The sequence below is a fragment of the Mustela nivalis genome, assembly GCF_964662115.1.
Source record: "Mustela nivalis genome assembly, chromosome: 3".
Taxonomy (NCBI): domain Eukaryota; kingdom Metazoa; phylum Chordata; class Mammalia; order Carnivora; family Mustelidae; genus Mustela; species Mustela nivalis.
Genome location: NC_139022.1, coordinates 151,265,950 through 151,288,079, shown reverse-complemented (window position 1 = coordinate 151,288,079; position 22,130 = coordinate 151,265,950). Strand labels below are relative to the sequence as shown.

General features: G+C 37.2%; 1 protein-coding gene across 2 annotated transcripts in view; it reads left to right on the top strand.

Moving 5' to 3' along the window:
• WDR70 (WD repeat domain 70) overlaps positions 1-22,130 on the top strand; it is a 297,351-nt gene that overhangs the window by 83,537 nt on the left and 191,684 nt on the right. For both annotated transcript variants that reach the window (XM_082724203.1, XM_082724202.1), the window contains one exon: positions 2,586-2,739. In XM_082724203.1, coding sequence (XP_082580329.1) covers positions 2,586-2,739 — 154 coding nt within the window. The remainder of the gene's footprint in view (positions 1-2,585; positions 2,740-22,130) is intronic.

Below are 22,130 nucleotides of genomic sequence, written 5' to 3'. Positions count from 1 at the left end.
CTTTTTTTACTGTAGTTATTTGTGTGATAAAGCAATAATGGTTTCCAGTGTATGTCTAATGTAGGTTTTTTTTTTGTAGTTTTTTTTTTAATATGTTTAAAAAACATACTAAGAAGGAGTCCACAAACTTCCGAGTGCAGAATTGTCCAGGCACAAAAAAATGGTTCTGTATAGTATAGGTCAGATTGTGTCACTGCCCAGCTCAGAGCACTCCGATGGGTTTCCTCAGATTTCTCCCTGAAAGAACAAAATCCAAGGTCCTTTCAGTGGCTTACATGGCCCTCCTTGATCTGCTCACCCTACTTGCTACATATTCTGACCTCTCCAACTCCTGTTGCTTTGCTCACCCTGGTACAGTTACCTTGGAGAAATGCCAGATTCACTCTTGCTGCAGTTCCTTTCTAGTAGCTGTTGCTGCTTGGTCTTTTCTAGAAGCTGTTTCTTCATAGTCCACTCCTTCACTTCATAGCTACTCAGTCACTTAGTTCCTGACCATTTTACTTAAAATATTTATCCCTGTCCCTTTGGTTCACATTTTCTGCCCTCCCCACTCAGTTTTTTCCCCATATACTTATTATAGTTTTTCATATTATGTATTTGACTTACTCATTAGTTTAGTATTGATTTCAGGAGTGGGCCTTATCCTAGCCTTCTGTTACTGGCAGGTTGGACCTTTGGCAATAATAGGTCAATTTGCAGAGTTGCCATTGGTCCCATGCATAACTTCCATCCCTTTTCCCGCTGCGATTTCACTTATAAGCCTATTGCATTACCAGTGGTATAAGATGATGACAAAAGCCAGCTAATGTCAACTGGCCAAGTCACTTTGTTTGTGTGGTTTATTGCCTCCTTCAAAGTTGGTGTATCTGGGATTAACATGGGTTACAAAGAACTCGCATTTGGTGTCCACTTTTCACATGTCCACCTACATGCATCTTCCCCACACATTCTTGTCTTAATCTCTTGCTCTTTTATGGGCTTTATCTCATATCTGCTAGAGAGCAAGTTTCTCACCAATGTACTTGATTTTTGCTCATCCTATTCAATTAGCATGATGTCATCTAGATCACACACCAGCATGAACTAATTCAGATTGTCCAGATGGTTCGGGTCCCTTTGGACTATGTTAAGACAAAGGGCCAGAAAATTAATGTAGCCCTGGCTCAAGGATGCACATGTGTGCTGCTGTTGGACACCTGTGAATGTCAACTGCTTTTGGGCTTGCTTCCTGATAGAGATAGAAAAAGATGCTTTACCAGATCAGTCACTGCATACCACTTAACCTGACAGGGACCAATAACCCTGTCTTTATAGGCTGGCAAAGAGGCCCTTTGGGTTTTTCACACTCTAGGTTTTAGTTGGTGATTACTCATCCTCAGCCTTTCATTGTCTTTATTCATTGCACTGACTACACCCAGTAACAGCTGTCCAGTTCTAGAGTTGTTTCAGTTCTTACATTTCCTTTACCTCTCGAATCCCTGGAATGCTACACTAGCCAGTACCTTTCCCTTCATGATGAACTTTAGCAGTTGTACTTGCACTGCTGTAGCATGTTGAAGACTATGTGCTCCCTGTGATGTGGTCCTTGTTCCTAGCCACTCGGTGATCTCATCTTAGCATTGACTTCATAGGACCACTTTCGATACCAGCTCTCTCAGGTCAGGTTCACCAGAACCATTATTTGAAATTCCAGTATTTGCATGCAGAAGGTTGGTTGAAGAATGCTTTGGGGATCAGGCCCCAAGAGAGAAGGTTCAAGGGAAGCGCCCTTTGGAAGGCAAAGAAACTTCATTATCATGTAGTTGCAGAAGCAGCCTCAGCTCAGCCCACAGGGAGCTCTGAAGCTGGTGTCATTCTTCCCCTGGATCCCACCTGAAGTAGAGGGCTGGACCATTTTCCTGCACGCTGGCCAGGCATTGAATGTGGGCTGCTTTGGAATGGTAAATAATCTTCATAATGTTATGAAGGAGTTCAGTTGTTAGCCATTAGCAGACCATATCTTGGAAGCTGGGGTAATGAGTGGAGTGGTAAGTGTGCAAAAGATACTGTTGTACTAGAGAAATGAAGGAGGAGCTGAAAACTTGTTCAGGCACTTAGCTGTGAAGGGGAAGAGAGGATAATCAGTAGAAGTTCCTGAGGAGACTGGAGAGGATGCGATCCAGAATATAGGTATTAGATTTGCCGTGGGCAGGAAGAGGTTTACATCCACCATTGTAATCAGAGAGGAGGAGGAAGAGATGTGTTCAGATGCAGATAAGTTTATGACATTAGTGGGAGGAAGTTGAGACAGTTGTTCGTTGCTTTTGGGAAAGAGCCAGACAAATCAACAGCTGAAAGAAGGGCAGTTGGTTGGGTTGAAGATTTAAGGTGAGTAGATATTTTAGTAGATGCTGTGGTGAGTGGGAGGATAGTGCTAACAGGATAGCCACTGGTGTTGAGGGCCCCTTTGAGGTTGATGATCTCTATTTTGAAGAATTATCAATTTGCGCATTGTGTGACATTTTTCTGGCAGTGCTTAATATACTGGAAGTGTAAACATTATGCCCAGTGTCTTACAACACTATTTTCTTTTTTCTTTTACATAGCCATCAGATCAAGTCACTGCAGTATAGTAACACAGGAGACATGATTCTTGTTGTATCTGGAAGTTCTCAGGCCAAAGTGATTGACAGAGATGGTTTTGAAGTAATGGAATGTATAAAGGGAGACCAGTATATTGTGGACATGGCAAACACCAAGGTAAGCATTAAGCAAAACATTTTATTGAATTTAATTAATTCAGCACACATTTATTAATGACTTGTTTGAGTTGCTATCATTCACTCTAAAAATTAGTGTCTTGTTTTAAGCAATGTATTATTTCTCACAATATATTATTTCTCACAATATATCATTTCTCACAGTATCTCCACAATTCTATGGATTGACCAGGAAGTTTTTATGCTGATGGTTTTAATGTTCAAAATGCCTGACTTGGATGATTTGTAGTTGGTTCTCTACCCCATGGTATCTGTCCTATTTCCAGTGCTCCCCTGTCCCCACTATGTGCACATGCATACCTGCATGTGTGCTCTCTCTCTCTCTCTCTCTCCCCCACCTTCTCTTTCCATATGTCTAGTTGGGACTTTCCAACAGTGTGGTGGACTTAGTGGGGTCTGACTTCCTGCTTGATAACTGGGTTCCATGAAGAAACTTCAGATTTTATAAGGCCTGGCTTCAAGACTTAATATAGATTGTAGGGCCAACTCAAATTTGAGGAAAGGAGAGATAGACTCCACCATTCAGTGGGTGAATGACAAGATCACATTGTAAAAGATCATATGGGATGGGAGATAGGGATGCAGCCATCTTTGGAAACAACATACTATGAACCTACTACGTACTACGCTTTAGGATAAGGACAGAAGAGGGTCTCATCAACCTTTTATATAAAGATTTTTTAGTGAGATAATATTTTTAAAATTATATGAAGTATCAGTTACCTATAGCTGTATAAATGCTATCAAACTTAATGGATTATTTATAATTAACATATCTGTGGGGCATCTGGGTGTGGCTCCAAATGGCAGTTAATGTCTAGGTCTGTTCCTCCTTGCACTAGTGAACTGCCTGTGGGCACGTTTTTCACACGGTGCTGGCAGAAACACAAGAAGGAAACATCAACTCTGGAGCATATTTCAGGCCTTTGCTCATATGTCCATGGACATTTCCTTGGCTAGAGCAAATCTCATGACTATGGGTAGCAGTGCAGAAATTTGCTCAGGTCTTCAGTGAGAGTAACTCCAGTATCACATACCAAAGGTTGGGGATACAGGAGAGGTGATAGATTGGGAACAATAATGCAACCTACCACAGATATATTACAGTGTCAGTGGATATGGTTGGTGCAGAATTTTGAGCCTCAATTTTATTTATTTATTTGTTTATTTATTTTAAAGATTTTATTTATTTATTTGACAGACAGAGATCACAAGTAGGCAGAGAGGCAGACAGAGAGAGAAGAGGAAGCAGGCTTCCCGCTGAGCAGAGATCCCGATGCGGGGCTCAATCTGAGGACCCTGGGATCATGACCTGAGCCGAAGGCAGAGGATTTAACCCACTGAACCACACAGGCGCCCTGACCCTCAGTTTTAATTCTGACTTTTACTCCTCTTTTCCTGTCCTAATACCTTCTTCTAAAACACTTGATACTCAAGGTTTGTAGCTATATCAGAATCTAATAGATGTGATTGTCTAAGGCAATACAGTGGATCCTCATTATTTGTGGTTTCTGTATTTGCTGAAATGTTTTTGTAACCCCCAAATCAATACACAGTGTTTTTGTGGTTGTTTGCAGACATGCAGTGTACAGAGGAGCAAAAAAGAACATGAAAAAGCTGATGCTATTTCTTCTTGTTTCAGCTCTCTCTTTGTAATCAAGTGTCCTTTTTGTGATCTAGCAGTGCTACATTTCTCCTATTTGAGGGCCTTTCATTGATGATTTTGCTGTTTAAAATGCCCCCCCAAGTGTAGTGCTGAAGTGCTGGGGCACAGTCTGGTGTTCCTAAGTGTGGAAAGTCCATGATATGTCTCACAGAGAAATACATTCATTAGATAAGCTTCATTCAGGCCTGTGAGTTCAATATTAATAATGTATATATTAAATAATGTTTCATTAAATAAAAACATAAAGTTACATATTGATTGGTTGATGAAGATATGACTGGGGGCTTGTATGAACCCAACCATGTATTGGATAATTCAGTGTTTACAGAACACTGTATAGTAGTGTTATAATCCCTAACTATTGCAAGTAATGAGAATTGACTATAATCTAATGTTCTAGTCGAGCTGTTGGAATAAATTAATATGCTATGTTTCAGACTGCCCTCTGCTGAAACCTAATGAAATGCCTTTCAACCCTAATGAGGCTCACAGTCCCATGCATTTTTTGTGTGTGACTGATTATTTATTAAGCGCCCAGTGTTAGATGATGCAGACAGAATTCACGTATAATTTAAGCATATAATAATGCAGTGGTGGCTTCAGTAGTTTCTTTTTTTCATATATTTTACTAGAATTTCTCATTCCCTTCTCCTTAAAATCATTATCCCTAGGAATCCACCAAAGATGATGTCATGAGATTGATAGTGGTAAGGAAAGAAGCAGAGAGATCTCTAGGTCACTCTTCTTGTCTTAAACTTAGTTCTACTTTTATCTGCTTTATTTGAAGCTTTTGGGAGTCCAAAACTATTTAAGCAACTGGTTTGTGTAAATGAAATATTTGAAAACTTGTATTTAATTTATTCTCTTTTTAGTTTATGCTTACCATTGACAGTATTTCTTTAAAACTATTAGTAAGTGGAGCTTTTGCCACTCTCTAAGCTCTTCTTAATTATTTCAGTCACTCAGGTCTTCTTACATTATAGACAGACTAAGACTTTGTGGATTTAAATTTTAACCAATAAAATTTCAAGAAGAAAGGAATCTGATTAGTTTTGTTTCTGGCTATTTCTGCAGTCTCAGACTTACAGTACATATAGTACATATAGTAAGATAAGTAGGAAAGTAGGACAAGGATGGGTAAACAAATCTGTACAGAAACACAGGCAATTAAAATTAAAATATTAAGTTACCAGAGTTTTTTTTTTTACCTTCTTGGTTAAATATATTCCTAATTATTTGTTTTTGATGCTATTGTAAATGGGATCATTTTATTTCTTTTTCAGAAAATTCATTGTTAGTGTATGTAAACATATGATTTTTTTAATATTAATTTTGTGTCCTGCAGCGTTAGTGAATTTGTTGATTCAATCTAAGAGTTTTTTGATGAGTCTTAAGGATTTTCTGTATTTAGAACCATGTCATCTGAAATAGTTTTTACCTCTTACTTTCCAATTCGGATATCTTGTATTTATTTTCTTGCCTGCTTGCTCTAGTTTTGACTTCCAGTATAGTCTTGAATAGGAATAATGAGAGTGGGCACCCTTATCTTGTTCCTGATCTTTGAGGAAAAGCTTTCAGCCTTTCACCACTGAGTATGATGATGGCTGTGGACTTGTCATATATGGCCTTTATTATGTTGAGATATGTTCCTTCTATGCCTAATTGCAAATCATATATCTGATAAGGGGTTAAAATCCAAAATATGTAAACAACTCCTACAACTCAGTACCAGAACAAAACACACCCAGTAAAAAATGGGCAAAGGACCTGAACAGACATTTTCCAAGGAAGATGTACTAAAGGCCAACAGGTACATGAAAAAATGCTCAATATCACTAGTCATTAGGGAAATACAAATGAAAACTACAGTTGAAGTATCACCTTAGCCTATTAGAATGTCAGTATCAAAAAGACAAGAGATAACAAATGCTGGTGTGGATGTGGAAAAAAGGGAAACCATGTGCACTGTTGGTGGGATTGAAAATTGGTGCAGCCGCTGTGGAAAATAGTATGAGGATCCTCAAAAAATTACAAATAGAGCTACCATGTGATTCATCAAGTCCCATTCTGAGAATAAATCTAAAGGAGATGAGAACACGATCTTGAAAAGATATCTGCACCTCCATGTTTACAGCAGCAGCATTTGCAATTACTAATACATAGAAACAGCCAAACAACCTAAGTGTCCATTGATAAGTGGATAAAGAAGTTATTATATATATATATATATATATACATACATACACACACATATAATGCTATATATCATATATCTATATCTATATATCCATAAATATAATTCAGCCATAAAAGGTAAGGAAATCCTACATTTGCAACTTGAATGGACCTTGAAGGCAATATGCTAAATGAAATAAGTCAGACATAGAAAGACAAAATACTGTATGATCTTATTTACCTGTGGAATCTAAAAAAGAAAAAAACCCAAACAGCCCCCACTCCCCTTGCAACAAACCACAGAGTCACAGGAAAGATCATTAGACATGTGGTTACCAGAGGCGGAAGGTGGGGAATGAGGGAATTGGAAGAGAGTAGTCGAAAGGTACAAATTTCTAGTTATAAGATAAATAAGTACTAAGGGTATAATCAGGGGTATAACGTACAACATTATGACTATAGTTAACACTGTATGATATATAGGACCGTTGATAAGGAGAGCAAATCCTAAGAGGTATCATTACAAGGAAAACTTTTTTTTTTTTTTACTTATTTCTTTTCTCTATAGTGTATCTGTATGAGATGAAGGATGTTAGCTGAACCTATTGTGGTAATCATTTCACAATATATGTAAAATATATTATCATGCTATATGCCTTAAGTTTACACAGTGATGTATGTCAATTATTTCTTAATAAAACCGGGAAAAAATTTAATTAACAATATGTAGAAAACTACTATATATAGTAACTATCTACTACAACATCCCCCACTTGCTAATATCTCCATTTTGATTTCAAAATCATAGTTAATATTTACTTTCTTCATTTCCCAGAAGCAAATGTAATTAATTGACTATTTACTTATCTAGGAAATGTTACTGATATCTTAATTGCAGTCTTTAGCTTGAGTAATGGGTTTTGGAAATACAAGAATTATTATTTGAAAGTAGAAGATTTCATGGGACACTTTTTTCCTTAACTTTTTAACCTCTTTTCTGATTCCAGAAGTAATTAGTAATTTGTGGCTTTACTGGAAGTTGCAATGAATAGAACATTAAAGGAAACAATTAAATACATTTGATCTACTGTGATTAAAATATTATATTCTTCAAATATAAACAGGCCTCTGTGATTGTTAAATTGTTATATTGTTAATTTATATCTCTAATCTTTACATAATAGTTTGTATATGTGTGTATTTTTAAGTGTACTCAAAGTGGTACAGAAATGCTTTTTTCTCGTATATAGTACAACACAGTGCATTATAGGGAAAGTTTATGGGTTATACCTTAAAAAAATAAAGTTTGTTGGGTTTCTAACAGTAATTCCTGTCAACTATTAAAAAATTTGGAAAAGATTACTCATAATTCTATCCAAATATAATTGCTAATAACAATTATTTCTATATGCCTATACTTTCCTTATGTATCTGAAAAAAATGTCTTTCTGATCATACCAGGATTTTTACATCAGTTATTGCTTGGAGCTATGTTTTGCGTGTTCTGCAGTCTTGGGATTTTGTGCAGATTCTTCAGGGGCTGCAGTAAGGTGGAAGGAGAGGCCCCAGGACAGGAGTGAGGGCAGGGGGCCTTCAACTTCAGTCAGAGGAGTTCTGTTTTGCCTGGTTTATGTGTTGGAGTTTTTCATAAGATATCCTTTGAGGAATGTGTGGGTGGCTCGGTTGTTTGGGCATCTGCCTTCAGCTCAGGTCATGATCCCAGGATCCTAGGATCAAATCCTGCATCCAGCTCCTTGCTCAACGGAGATCCTGCTTCTCCCTCTGACTGTTGCTTCCTCTCTCTTGCTCTTGCTCACTCTCTCTGACAAATAAATAGAATCTTAAAAAAAAAAATCCTTTTTTAAAAAGATTTTATTTGTTTATTTGATAGATCACAAGTAGGCAGAGAGGCAGGCAGAGAGAGAGAGGGAAGTAGGCTCCCCGCTGAGCAGAGAGCCCCCATGCAAGGCTTGATCGCAGGACCCCTGAGCCGAAGGCAGAGGCTTTATCCCACTGAGCCACCCAGGCGCCCCCCCAAAAAAGATATCCTTTGAAAATTAGGTTGGACAGCCTTTTTAAAATATGAGGATTCTTGGGCTGGAATTCATGACATTATTGGTTACTTTATCTGGGGAAAATAGGATTTTACTTATTTAGGTTTAGATGAGTAATATTAAATCTAACAAAAATCCAACTGAGTATATTTGAAGATCTAATTATCTTTGTTCAATGATTTATGAATTGGGAAGCATCTCATCTAGCAAACAGAAGTTATGAGGAACTGTACAAAATATAATGTTTTTAAAGGCAGAGTGAGGGTGGGACAAGGAACTTATAAATAGAAAGAAAATGGATTATTCCAGCAGGATTATACCTTTTGGGGGGGGGCAGAAAGGTCTATTGGTTGGATTATCTCACTGCTGCTGATCAGGAAATTCCAGGCTGACTAGGTAAGAGTACATTCCTGGGGGAGTTTGAAACTGGACTTAGGTTAGGTATTAAGTTTCTTTTTGGTCATGTGGGGTTAGCATAAGTGACTCCATTTTGGGTCTATAATCTCTTTCTCTTTTTTTAATGTTAGGAAAGTATGACAAGGACAAGCAGGAATCAACCTTTAAGCTATTCAAAAGCATACTTCAAAATCTGTAATTACATTGTCATCTAAAACTCATTTATTTTAAGCCAGAATATTGGAACATTACTTCCAGTAAGAGAGTGTTTTCCTTTCTTACTTTGGAGTCTTACACACATACTTTGCCCGAGATTCAGATGGGGCTCTCCCCTCAAATGTGTGACTATTAAATTTCAATTCTTCATTAAGAAGTGTTCCTAAACATCAAAACTCTGTAACAAATCAGTATTAAGTTAAATTAAAAAGTGTTTTCATTGATTATTAATAAGTGAATGCCCATGATTATAGTCTTGTAATTTCATTTGTTAAACTTCCTTTTATCAATTCATCTAGAGTTGATATTGTTAAGTGAATTTCCTATGGGTTATCTTCAGCCCTTTTCAACATTAAAACAATTCTGTTACATTTCTTTCTTAACTATATGATTAAATTGGGAGAGGATAGGCTCAGGGGACCCTAGAATCCTTGGACCTTTAACTGGGCAATTTCTCCATGAATGTACTATAATTATGGACATTAGAAGCTTTATAAATAATTACTGGAAAAACATGTTTTCAAATAGCTTTATTTATATTTGAATAGTACACATAGTTATTCTGATATCCAGCCACTCCAAAAATTTGCTATGGCACATTTGGAGATGAAACATATTAGTCATATCCTTTAAATGATAAATTTTGTTTCCTAAGAAGTAAAACATTTTAAACTGTGAATTCTAGGTATATTTTTGTTTCTGAAAGCAGTTTTAACTGATGGTTTTAACCACAAATATAAACTCTAAAAAGTGCAGTTATCAGAAGTACATTGTGTTTCTTTCCAATTTCTGAATATTTTCAGAGCTTTTTATCTGACAGAAACTCCCTAACACTGGTTTCTGTCCTTTTGACATATCCCCATCACTTTGGGGATACTTTCTTAGATTTTGGTACAACAAAATGTTCTTGACTCATCTTGTACTTTTCCTGCTCTGATGTTATCCATTTCTCCATTGACCCATGATTCCTTTTTTTTTTTTTTTAAGATTTTATTTATTTGTTTGACAGAGAGAGAGCACAAGCAGCAGGAGAGGCAGAGGCAGAGGGAGAGGGAGAAGTAGGCTCCCTGCAGAGCAGGGGAAGCCCGATATGGGACTCGATCCCAGGATTCCAGGGTCATGACCTGAGCCCATGGCAGTAGCTTAACCAGCTGAGCCACCCAGGTGTCTGATCCATGGCTCCTTTTAATAGGGAATTCTGTTTACAAATCTGGATCTGGCCCTGGGTATGGTCACTGATGCTGGGGTGTCATTGCCTCTAGACTATTTCAGGAGAGCAAGCTGAAATGGAAGATCAACCAACTACATATATGTGTATATGTGTGTGTATTTATGTGTGTGTGTGTGTGTATAAAATCACGAGTTCACACTGATACATCCGGTAATCCTAATCCAACTTTCCAGCCTTTCTCCATTCCACATTTGTGTTTCACTTCTTCAGCATTGAGAAGTTTGGCTTCCAGCATCATCACTACTTTCATTTATTTGTTCGTTGCTATTCATAGAAAATAGTTTCAGAATTGCTACACTCACACTCCTGATTGTAGGCAGAATTCTGAGATGGCACCCAAGATTCTCTGCTCCTCCCCCTGAGTGTGGATGTGAACAATGAGCAGGATGGAATACTCCTGTGATTAGGTCGTATTGTATGGGACAGTTGAGAAAGGAAGATTATTTTCAGTGGGTCGAGCTACTCGGCCCTTAAAGCGATTGAACCTCTCCTGGCAAAAGAGATTTGAAGTATGGGAGGGATTTGACTTGAGGGAGAGTCTCTGTTGCTGGCTTTGAAGTTGTGAGCAGAACTTATTTGATGAAGTTGGATATGTAGCTAAGGCAATTTCTGAGCAAAATGTTGAGTGAAGGTACTGCCTGATTTCTTCTTGCTGCTTATAGGAAAATATGAGAGAATAAAGTTAAATTGAAAGAAGTTTTATTAAGAGGGAACCAGGACTAGATGATTTAGTTAATTTTGAGCCTGTCTCAGAAAGATGGCAAATAATGCCATAATTGCTACATAAAACCTAAAACCTCTGAAAGAGCATAAGGTCAGATTATTCAGTTACACTGGAGGCTTTTTTTTTTTTTTTAAGATTTTATTTATTCATTTGACAGATGGATGGAAATCACAAGTAGGCAGAGAAGCAGGCAGATAGAGAGGAGGAAGCAGGCTCCCTGCTGAGCAGAGAGCCCGATGTGGGGCTTGATCCTAGGACTCTGGGATCGTGACCTGAGCCGAAGGCAGAGGCTTTAACGAACTGAGCCACCCAGGCACCCCATCACTAGAGGCTTTTTCAAGAAATTAACGTGTGCTTCACAATTTTTCTGAATCAAACCAGGTGACCTCTAGAAAGCTTAAGAATATTACTCCTTAGCCATTTCAACTGGAGATTGTTTTGCAAAGATTTGCAGGCATAGCTTTTGTCTAATTTAGACTCAACATGAGCAAGCTTCTCATTTGTTGATTTTGAAGCTGGAGGAATCCGTGTGTCAAGGAAGGTACACAGCTTCTAATCACTGAGAATAGCCTTCAGCTGACAGCAAGGAAATGGGCATCTCAGTCCTGTAACTACAAAGAACTTGGCTTCTGCCAGTGACCTCAATGAACTTTGGAAGCAGATTCCTCCCCCGAACCTTAAGAGAGGAATAGAGCCCTACCACAATCCTGATTTCAGTCTATGAGACCCTAAGCAAAGAACCCAGCTACTTCGTGATGGACTTTTGACCTCCTAAACTGTTAGTGTCTTAGGCCACCTCCAATTTGTTTGTTAAGTTTGTGGTGATTTGTTACACAGCATGGATAACTAATATAGTTCTGCAAAAACCAAACATACTAAGTAATAATGTGAGTCCATGAGGAGGTCGTAGTGATTGTGATCACATGGAAGAGCAAGAGTTGGTTTCTGGTGGGAGCAGGGAATGTATTTATACTGGGAATGGAGGGATTGTAGAGGGCTCGTATCCAGATATGTTATAGCTTGTGGGTCTTAGGTAGGAAACTACAAGTGTCACCATCTGCTGGCAGAGCCATTAATTTTGTGTTGGGAGATGTTGGGATGAAGACTACAGTAAGATAATAAAGACTTAGAATAGCTATTGACGTTTGTGAGGAAAAATAAATAGGACTATGGGAGCTTTAAGGGCTGTAGAATGTAAATTTGCAGAGACAATCATTTTGCCTATTTGTCTGATGTTCTTGAGTCTTAATCAGAAGGCTGGGTATTTGAATGGAATACAGTGATGAGGAGGAGGGAGTTATTCCAGAATAAAAGTTGTTCGTTGTAGGTAAAGCTAAAGGACTTTCAGGTTTTTTATGCCTGAGGAGTGGATGATAATGAAAATAAAGAAAACTGAAGAACTGAAAGATAGGAGGTTATGGGAGCAGTAGATGAAATATGAGAGCTCAGAATATATCAGCTAAAAAAATATTTGTTAAATCAATAAATATTGGAAATTCATGGTTTCAGAAGAGGAACTATCTGTAGTAATGGCAGAGTTGGCCATAGTTGGGGCTGCTGAAATAAATTGGGAAGAGGTCATTGGAGTTGAGTAGTTCACAGAAAAATGAGTTTATCTCTTGAATATATTCAAATGAGTTTTAAAATCTCTCAAGAATTAGAAAAACTTGGACTTCCAGAGTCTTTGATTCATGGAAGGAAATGACTAAGAGTATGGATGGATTACAACAGGGGGTCGGCAAACTGTAGCCTGTGGGCCAAAGCCAGCCTGCACCCTGTTTTTGTAAATAAAAATTTTATTGGAAACCGCCATTGCCTGTTCTTTCACTTTGAGTAAAAGAACTCACTGCTTCCACAATTTACTCTTGACCGTGGCTGCTTTTGTGCCTCAATGGTAGCATTGAAGAGTTGCAGCAAGAGACCATGTGGCCTGCAAAGCTTAAAATACTCATGATCTGGCCCTTTAGAAGAAAATATTTGCCAATTCCTGCATCAAAGCTGTGAACATTTTCTGCAGCAAAATGTATGCACGCAAAACTTTGCTGACAATTCTAGGAACTTTTGTGATTTTTAACAGCCAAAGACTGGACTCCGGTTAAGAGGACCTTTTGGATCAACGTTCACACTATGTTCTCCGCTACATTTCCTCTTATCCTGTGCGTTGCCCCTGTTAGTTGGCTCACGGTGCCAAAGACTTGGACACTTCCATATTGGTGGGTCACAGAGCCTCACCTCGTTCAGGGGCCACACATGGTACTGCAGAGCAGCTGTTAACAGTTTCTGTCGTGCGGCAGCTGCAAGAGTGTGTACAGATCAGTACAAATCAGCAAGTGTTGCGCCACACCCCCACCCCGTCTCTGTGTGTGTGTTTAGAAGAAACCAGAATTGATCATGGTTCAGTAATGTCCTGTCTTTAGGGAAAGTATAACATTTTTGAGAAACAAATGGGTGCTTAATTCTTTTAGGCTATTTCTAGTGAAGTCTGTTAAATAAAGGAAGGGTTTTTTTTTTTTTTTTTTTTCTTTTCAGGAGTGCCTATGTTTAGATAAGGGAGAAAGAGAGAAAAACTGATTTGTTTGATGAAAAACTGTTTTAGTCACTGGCTATTCTCTAATAGGTGTCACTTTAAAATTTTTTCCGTTAATGTTAGCCACAGTACTAAATCCGTTTGGATCCATTTAAGAATCCTTAGTTGAACTTGATTTTTGTTATGACTAATTTTGGTCACTGTTTTAACACAAGGGTACTTAACATTCCCATTGGTTTTGTCATGCTCCTATCTTACAAACAAGAGACAACATTCACAGTCTTTTAGATTTTTTACAGTTTAACCTACTTGTGTTCAATATTCTAGGTACTCAGCAGCTGAGGTGCCCACATGTCCTTTTGATCTTTTGGTCATTTTCTGTTTGTTCTCTTAAAAATATACCTTATATTCCAAGATGCTTATTTCAACTCCAATCAACAAATATCAGTAAAAAAAACCCAGTTTTCTGGCGCTTGCCTTTAGGACCTGAATTCATGTCTTGGGGAGTTGCTGGGCTGCTGCTCGGACGAAGTACTAGAAGTGAGGTTCTCAGGACTAGACTGAGCACTGTCCATTTGTAGAGTCCCTGAGTCTGGGGGTGGGAGAGGAAAACAGTAAATGGGAACTGACTGGGATGTAAGCAGACTACACATTAGATTACTGGGCCCTGGCAGAGATGTCAGTGGAGATGGAGCTCAGTTGGGCAGAGGAGAGTGCAGCAGGCGTGGAGGAGTCTCCAAAACTGAGGAAGTCAAGACTGTCTAGGCTCTCTGCTTTGAGGCTCTCTGTCCTGTTCCATAGCTATTTGTATATCCTTTCACTAATACCTTGATTATTGCACCTTTTTAGTATATGCTAAAATTTGGTGGTGTGTTTGGGTGCCTGGGGGGTTAAGCCTCTGCCTTTGGCTCAGATCATGATCCCAGGGTCCTGGGTTCGAGTCCCTGGTTGGGCTCCCTGCTCAGCAGAAAGCCTGCTTGTCCCTCTTCCTGTGCCCCTACCCCCTGCTCATTCTCTCTGTCTTTCTGTCTTTCTAATAAATAAATAAAGTCTTTTTAAAAATTTTTAAAAGTTTGATGGTATGCTCCAACTCTGTTCTTTGTCTCAAATTGGGCTATTTTAGTTTCTTTTTAAAAAAAGTTTTTATTTTAATTACAGTTAACATACATTGTTATATAGTTGCAGGTGTATCGCTTCTGGGCCTTTTGGCTGGGTTCAAATATATAGTTTTGGGTGTACAATGTAGTGATTCATCACTTGCATACATCTCCTGGTGCTCATTAGGACAAGTGTACTTTTTAATCCCTATCACCTGTTTCACCCATCCCTCAACCGCCTTCCCTCTGGTAACCATCAATTTGTTGTCTGTAATTAAGATCTGTTTCTTGGTTTCTCATTTTCTCTCTTTTTTCTCCTTTGCCCATTTGCTTCATTTCTTAAATTCTACATAAAAGTGAAATCATAAGGTATTTGTCTTTCTGTGACTGGTTTATTTCACTTAGCATTATTCTGTCTAGCTACATCTGTGTCCTTACATATGGCAAGATTTCATTCTTTTTTTTTTTTTAAGATTTTATTTATTTGTCAGAGAGAGAGAGGGAGCGAGAGTGAGCACTGGCAGGCAGAGATAGAGGGAGAAGCAGGCTCCCTGCCGAGCAAGGAGTCTGATGTGGGACTCGATCCCAGGACGCTGGGATCATGACCTGAGCCAAAGGAAGCTGCTTAACCAACTGAGCCACCCAGGCATCCCGATTTCATTCTTTTTTTATGGCCGCATAATATTCCATTATATGTACATAGATACAATGGAATATTATATATATGTATACACACACATATATATATATATCAATCTCTTCTTTATCCGTTCATCAACACATTGATACATTCATCAGTACACTTGCACTGCTTCCACAATTTGGCTATTGTAAATAGTGCTGCTGTAAACATAGGGAAGCATAGTCCTTTGAATTAGTATTTTTGTATTCTTTGGATAAATACCCAGTAATATGATTGCTGGATCATAGGGTAGTTCTATTTTTAACCTTCTGACAACCTCCATACTGTTTTCCAGAGTGGCTGCACCAGTTTGCACTCCCACCAATAGTGCACAAGGGTTCTTTTTTGTCCTCATCATCACCAATACCTGTTGTTTCTTGTGTTGTTGATTTTAGCCATTCTGACAGTTTTGAGGTGATATCGCATTGTAGTTTTGATATTGGGCCCTTTTAGTTGCTTTACTTTTTCACAGACATTTTAGAATTATCCTGTCTATACATATGAAGAATCCTGCTAGGATTTTGTTTGAAATTATTTTGAATCTGAATATTATTTGGAGAGGAGCCTGGTTGGGTCCATCAGTTAAATCTCTGACTCTTGATTTCAGCTCACGTCATGATCTGATGGTAGTGGGATCAAGTCCCTTGTTGGGCTCTGTCCTGGGTGTGAAATGTGCTTAAGATTCTTTCTCTTCCCCTCTGCCTTCCCCCGACTGCCTGTTCGAGTGCTCACTCTCTCTCTTTCTCTCACTTTCTCTCTGGGGAAAAAAAAAAACAAAAAACAAAACTAAAAAAATTTTTTTTTCAAAAGTTAAAGGCATTTAGAGAGAATTATATTATTAACTATATGGAGTCTTTCAGTTCCATCAATAGCAATGTATCTCTCATTTCTTTAGGTCTTTCTTTCTTTTATTTAGGCTTTATAGTTTTTAGCATAGAGCTCCTTAATGGATTTCATTAAGTTTGTATTTAATTTATACCTAAAAATTTCATTTTTTAAGCCATTATAAATGGTATCACTTAAAAATGCCTAGTAGAGGGGCACCTGGGTGGCTCAGTGGGTTAAAGCCTCTGCCTTCGGCTCAGGTCATGATCTCAGGGTCCTGGGATCGAGCCCGGCATGGGGCTCTCGCTCAATGGGGAGCCTGCTTCCCTTCCTCTCTCTGCCTGCCTCTCTGCCTACTTGTAATCTCTCTCTGTCAAATAAATAAATAAAATCTTAAAAAAAAATGCCTTGTAGAATTTGCCAGTGTAGCCTAGGGTTTTCTTTTCCCTTTTTCCCAAAAAATTTAAGCTATGAATTCTATTTATTTAATAAATATAGAACTATCCATGTTATTTCTTTGTTCTTGGGTTGAGTTCTGATAGTTTATGACTTTCATGGAATTGGTCCATTTCCTCTAAATTAGCAAATTCATTTACATAGAATTTTTAGTAATATTTCTTTAGGGTCATTGCTCATATATTTTTTCCTTTTGTTGGCAATTTATGTCTTCCCTTTTTTCTTAGTCTGGCTAGAAGTTTAGTTTAGCTCATTCATTTCTATTTCTCTGCTGTAGTTTTATTTTTAACATTGATTTCTGTTCTGTTCTTTCTTTCCTTTTGCTTGCTTTTTGTAGTTTTCTAATTCCTAATATTTTAAGCTAAATGGTCTAATCATAGAGATTTGCAAAAAAATATTTTATTTATTTAGAGAGTGCACAAGTGGGGAGAGGGTCAGAAGAAGATGGAGATAATCTCAAGCAGATTCCATGCTGAGCACAGAGCCTAGTTCAGGGCCCTCATGACTCTGAGATCATGACTTAAACTGAAATCAAGAGTTGAATGCCTAACCATCTGAGCCATCCAGGAGCCCCATAGGTGCATATACACACTTATAATTACTATGTCTGGTGAATTGATCCTTTTATCATTATATAATGTCCCTCCTTATCTCTTGTGATTTTTCTTCTTCCAATGTCAACTTTGTGTGATATTAATATAGTCACTCAAGTTTTAAAAAATCATTGTTTGCTTGGTGTATTTTGTTCTACATTCATTTATTCAACAGCTTTAATTGACTGTCTGCTAGATAAAGCCCTCATGAAATCTATATGCCAGTGGGGAGACTTTGAAAATATGCAAAATATATATCACAAAATCAGGGAGTAGTAAGTGTTATGAATTAAAATGAAGCCAGTTTAGGGGATGGAGAGTGACTAGGGGCTTGTAGATAGAGTAGTCAGGTGGCCTCTCTGAGGGGGTGGCATTCAGGCTGAGACCTGGATGATGGATCCACGAGAGAGCCAGCCACGTGGATATCTGAGAAGGAGCTATACAGAAAGAAGAGCTGTAAAGGCTATTCTGTTCAAGGCTCTGAGTCAAGGTGCTTGTTACATCTTTTTCAGTTCTTTATTTTTAACCTTTCTGTATCATTATATTTCATGTTGGATTCTTGAAAGAAGTGTATTGTTGGATCTTGCTTTTTAATGTGTAATGGTAATCATTGTCTTTTAATTGGTGTATTTAGCTCATTTAAGTTTAATGTAAATTATTGATATCGTTAGATTTAATTCTACCATTTCATTATTTTTGCTTCTTTCTGTTCTTTGTTCTCTGCTTCATCTTTCCTGATTTCTTTTATTTTTTAAATTTTTTTTCTGATTTCTTTTAAATTAATCTGACTATTTTTAGAATTTCATTTTTATTTACCTGTCAAATTTTAATTATGTCTCTTTGTATAGTTTTTTAAGTGGTGGCTTTAGGGAACTATAAAAATATATTTTAAATTTTATATAATCTACTTAGAATTAATATTTTATCATTTCAAGTAAAGAATAGGAATTGTGCAACCACATAGGCTCTTTTGCCAATTCTGATGGCGTTGTTATATGTGTTACATTTACATGCATTGAAAATCCCATCAGTTAAGAGCACCTGGGTGGCTCGGTTGTTAAGTGTCTGCCTTCCACTTGGGTCATGATCCCAGGGACCTGGGATAACGCCCTGTTTTGGGCTCCCTGTTCAGGGGGAAGGCCTGCTTCTTCCTCTTCCACGCCCCTTGCATGTATTCCCTCTCTTGCTCTCTCTCTCTCTGTCAAATAAATAAATAAGATCTTAAGAAAAATCCCATCAGGCAATGATGATAATTTTTGCTTTCAACAAGTTAAGGTGAAAAATATTGTTCTATTTATTCAGATATTTACCTTTTCTTTTGTTGTCCCTTCATTGCTTGTATTCCAGGTTTCTCTTTGTTACCCTTCCCCTAGCACTTGGAGAACTTATTTTAGATTTTCTTTTTTAATTTTTAATTTTGAGAAGAATATATATACCATGAAATTCACCCATTTAATGTGTGTGTTCAGTGGCTCTTAGTATATTCAGTAGTTTTTAGCATATTTATGGAGTGTGCAGCCATCATCACAGTCACTTTTAGAACATTTTTTATCCTCCCCAAAAGAAACTACTGGAGATAGCCAGGAGGGAAGGGGCCAGGGAGTGATGATTAAGCAGAGCACAGAGGATTTTTAAGACAATAAGACTTGTCTGTATGATATTGTAATGATGTATATGTGTCATTATAAATTGTTCATAACCATAAAATGTACAATATCAAGAGAAAATCCTAATGTAAGTTGTGGAGTTTGGATGATGTGTAGGTTCATCAATATTAACAAATGTACAACTGCAATGGGGGTTATTGATAATAGGGAAAAGCTATGCATGTTGGGTACAAGGGATATATGGTAAATCTCTGTATCTTCCTCTCAATATTGCTGTGAACCTCAAACTGTCCTAAAAAGTAGTCTGTTAAAAACAAAATACTCCCTGTCCTTTAGCCATCATCCTCAACTCTACCACTCCACAAAGTCCTATGCAACTACTAATCTGTTTCCATCTCTATAGATTTGCCTATTCTGGATATTTCATGTAAATGGAATCATATGATATGTGGACCTTTCACTTAGCAGAATGTTTTTTAAAATTCATGTTGTGGCATGTATCAACATTTAATTCCTGTTCATTGCAAAAATAATATTCTGTTGTATAGATAGAACACATTTATCTCTTCTTCAGTTGATGGGCATTTGTGCTGCTCACACTTTTTTTTACTATTTTGAATAATGCTACTATGAACATTCATGTACAAGTTTTTGTGTGGAGATATATTGTCATTTCTCTTAGATGTTTACTTAGGAGTGGGATTTCTGGGTCCTATGGTAACTCTGTGTTAACATTTGGAGGAGCTGATAGATGGTTTTCCAAAGTGTCTGTAACATTTTACATACCCACCAATAGTGTATGAGGGTTCCAGTTTTTATATATCCTTGTTAACACTTGTGATGTCCTCATTTTGTTGTTTTTGTTGTTTGTTTTTAATGATAACCATTTCAGAGGGTGTGGAGTGGTGTCTCTGTGATTTTAATTTATGTTTCTTTGATGCTTAATTATGTTGGTGTGTATATTAGCCATTTGTAAATTTTTTTTAGAGAAATGTCTATTCAGAGCCTTGCATGTTTTAAAATTGAGTTATTGGGTTTTTTTTTTTTATCATTGAGTTCTAATACTTTGTATATTCTGGATTATTAGTCCTTTATGAGATATATGATTTGCACATATTTTATCCCATTCTTTGGGTTGTCTTTTCATGTTCTTGATGGTTTCCTTTAAAGCACAAAAGTTTTAAATTTTGGTGAAGCTCAATTTAATTTTTCCTTTGTTTTGTGCCTTTAGTGCCATTGACTAACCTAAGCTCATGACTTGTGCCTTTGTTTTCTTCTAAGAGTTTTATAGTTTTAGCCCTTACATTCAGATCTGGATTCCATTTGGAGTTAATTTTTGTGTATGATGTGAGATAGGTGTCCAGTTTTATTATAAGTATTCTTTAAATAAAAGAATTTTTGAATTTTCTTGGCTATTTGAATTTCCATATGAAATAGATTATCATTTTTTTCTATTTCTGTAACATTTCTTTGAAAACAAGTCATTGGCGTCAGTTTTCTTTCATCTTATAGTGTATTTATTTCACCTTTATTTCTAAAGTACATTTTCTGTACATTTAACATAGCAGTATTTTTCTTTCAACACTTAAAAAATAGTGGTCTACCATCTTCTGGCTTTATTTTTGATGAGTATTCTGTAGTAATTCAAGTATTTGTTATCATTATGTAATGTGTCTTTTTTTATATTTGCTTTTAGGATTTTTTTAAATCTTTGGCTTTTAATGGTTTAATATGTGTCTAGGTATAGGCTTTAAAGATTTTTATTTTATTATTTTTGTTTTAATTAGTTCACCATGTTTGGCAGTCTCTGAGTTTCTTGGATCTGTAAATTTACCTCCTTCACCATGTTTGGGAAATTTTTAGCTGTTATTTCTTCAAATATTTGTCTGCACCTGTCTCTCTTCTCCTAAATCTTATATAACATGAGTACTAATTTTTTTTTTTTTAATAATTGTCTCATAGCTCTTTGTGATTCTTCTCATTTTTTCCTATTTAGACTGAATTATTTCTATTGATCTGCCTTCAGGTTCATTGACTCTTTCCTCTGATATATCCATTCTACTATTGGGCCCTTCCAGTGAATTTTTTAGTTCCATTATTATATTTTTCAATATAACCAGATATCCCTTTTTTAATAGTTTGTTTTTCTTTGCTGAGCACTTCTATTTTGCATTTGTTTCAAAAGTGTTAGCTTTCCATTTATGTATCATGGCCATAAACACTGATTTTAAGTCTTTTTCTGATTATTAGAACATTTGGATCATTCTGTGGTTGGCATCTTTTATCTTATTTCTTGGGAGCTGGTTAGGTTTTCCCGTTTCTTTGTATGATTATTTTTGGATTGCATCTCTGACATTTTGAATATTGTGTTATGATATTCTTAGTCCTATCTAAAACTTCTGGAGAATGCTGGGTTTTTGTTTTGTTTTGTTTGTTTGTCTGAGTGTGTGGTTTTTTTTTAGCTGAGAGTCAACCCGATTAGTTTTAGACTGTAAGTCCTGATCTACTTCCTGTGAGCTGTTTTTCCTTGCAGTATTCATTTACAAAACATTTGTATGCTATTCTGATTTGTATGTGTTACCCAGGGACCTGTGTGGACCCTGGCTGGTGGGCCACACCATCTTCAGTTCTCATTGCTTTTCTCTGGTCGATTCTGGTAGGTTTCACATAGGGCACCTCAGGAGTGAGTGCAGGTATACAGATATGAAGGGTATTTTTTCTCCAGCTTTCTTACCCCTTCACCCTATGATTTTTCCTTCACTCTCTTGCAGGGGCTTTCTGTTCTGATATTCTTGCTTTCTGTTCTGATATTCTTGCTAGAAAATATTTTAATGCAATGTAGCAGTTCTCATAAATGCAGCTTATGCCTGTAGGCAAAGCTGGAGTCGGGTGGAAAAATAAAAATTTCTCTACCCACAGATGTAAAGCATAGAGTATCAGGAGGGTTCTATTCTATGTATGTTGTTTGGTGATCTGCTTTGTTTAATTATGGCCAAGTTAACACAGAGTGCCATAAGTGCTCTGACACACAGGGCTGTTAATGTTGCTTGTGGTTCCGGGGAGTAGGCACCATGCCTCTTTGTTGCTAGTTCTTTCCTGGTATGGGGGTCAGGAGAGCCAGC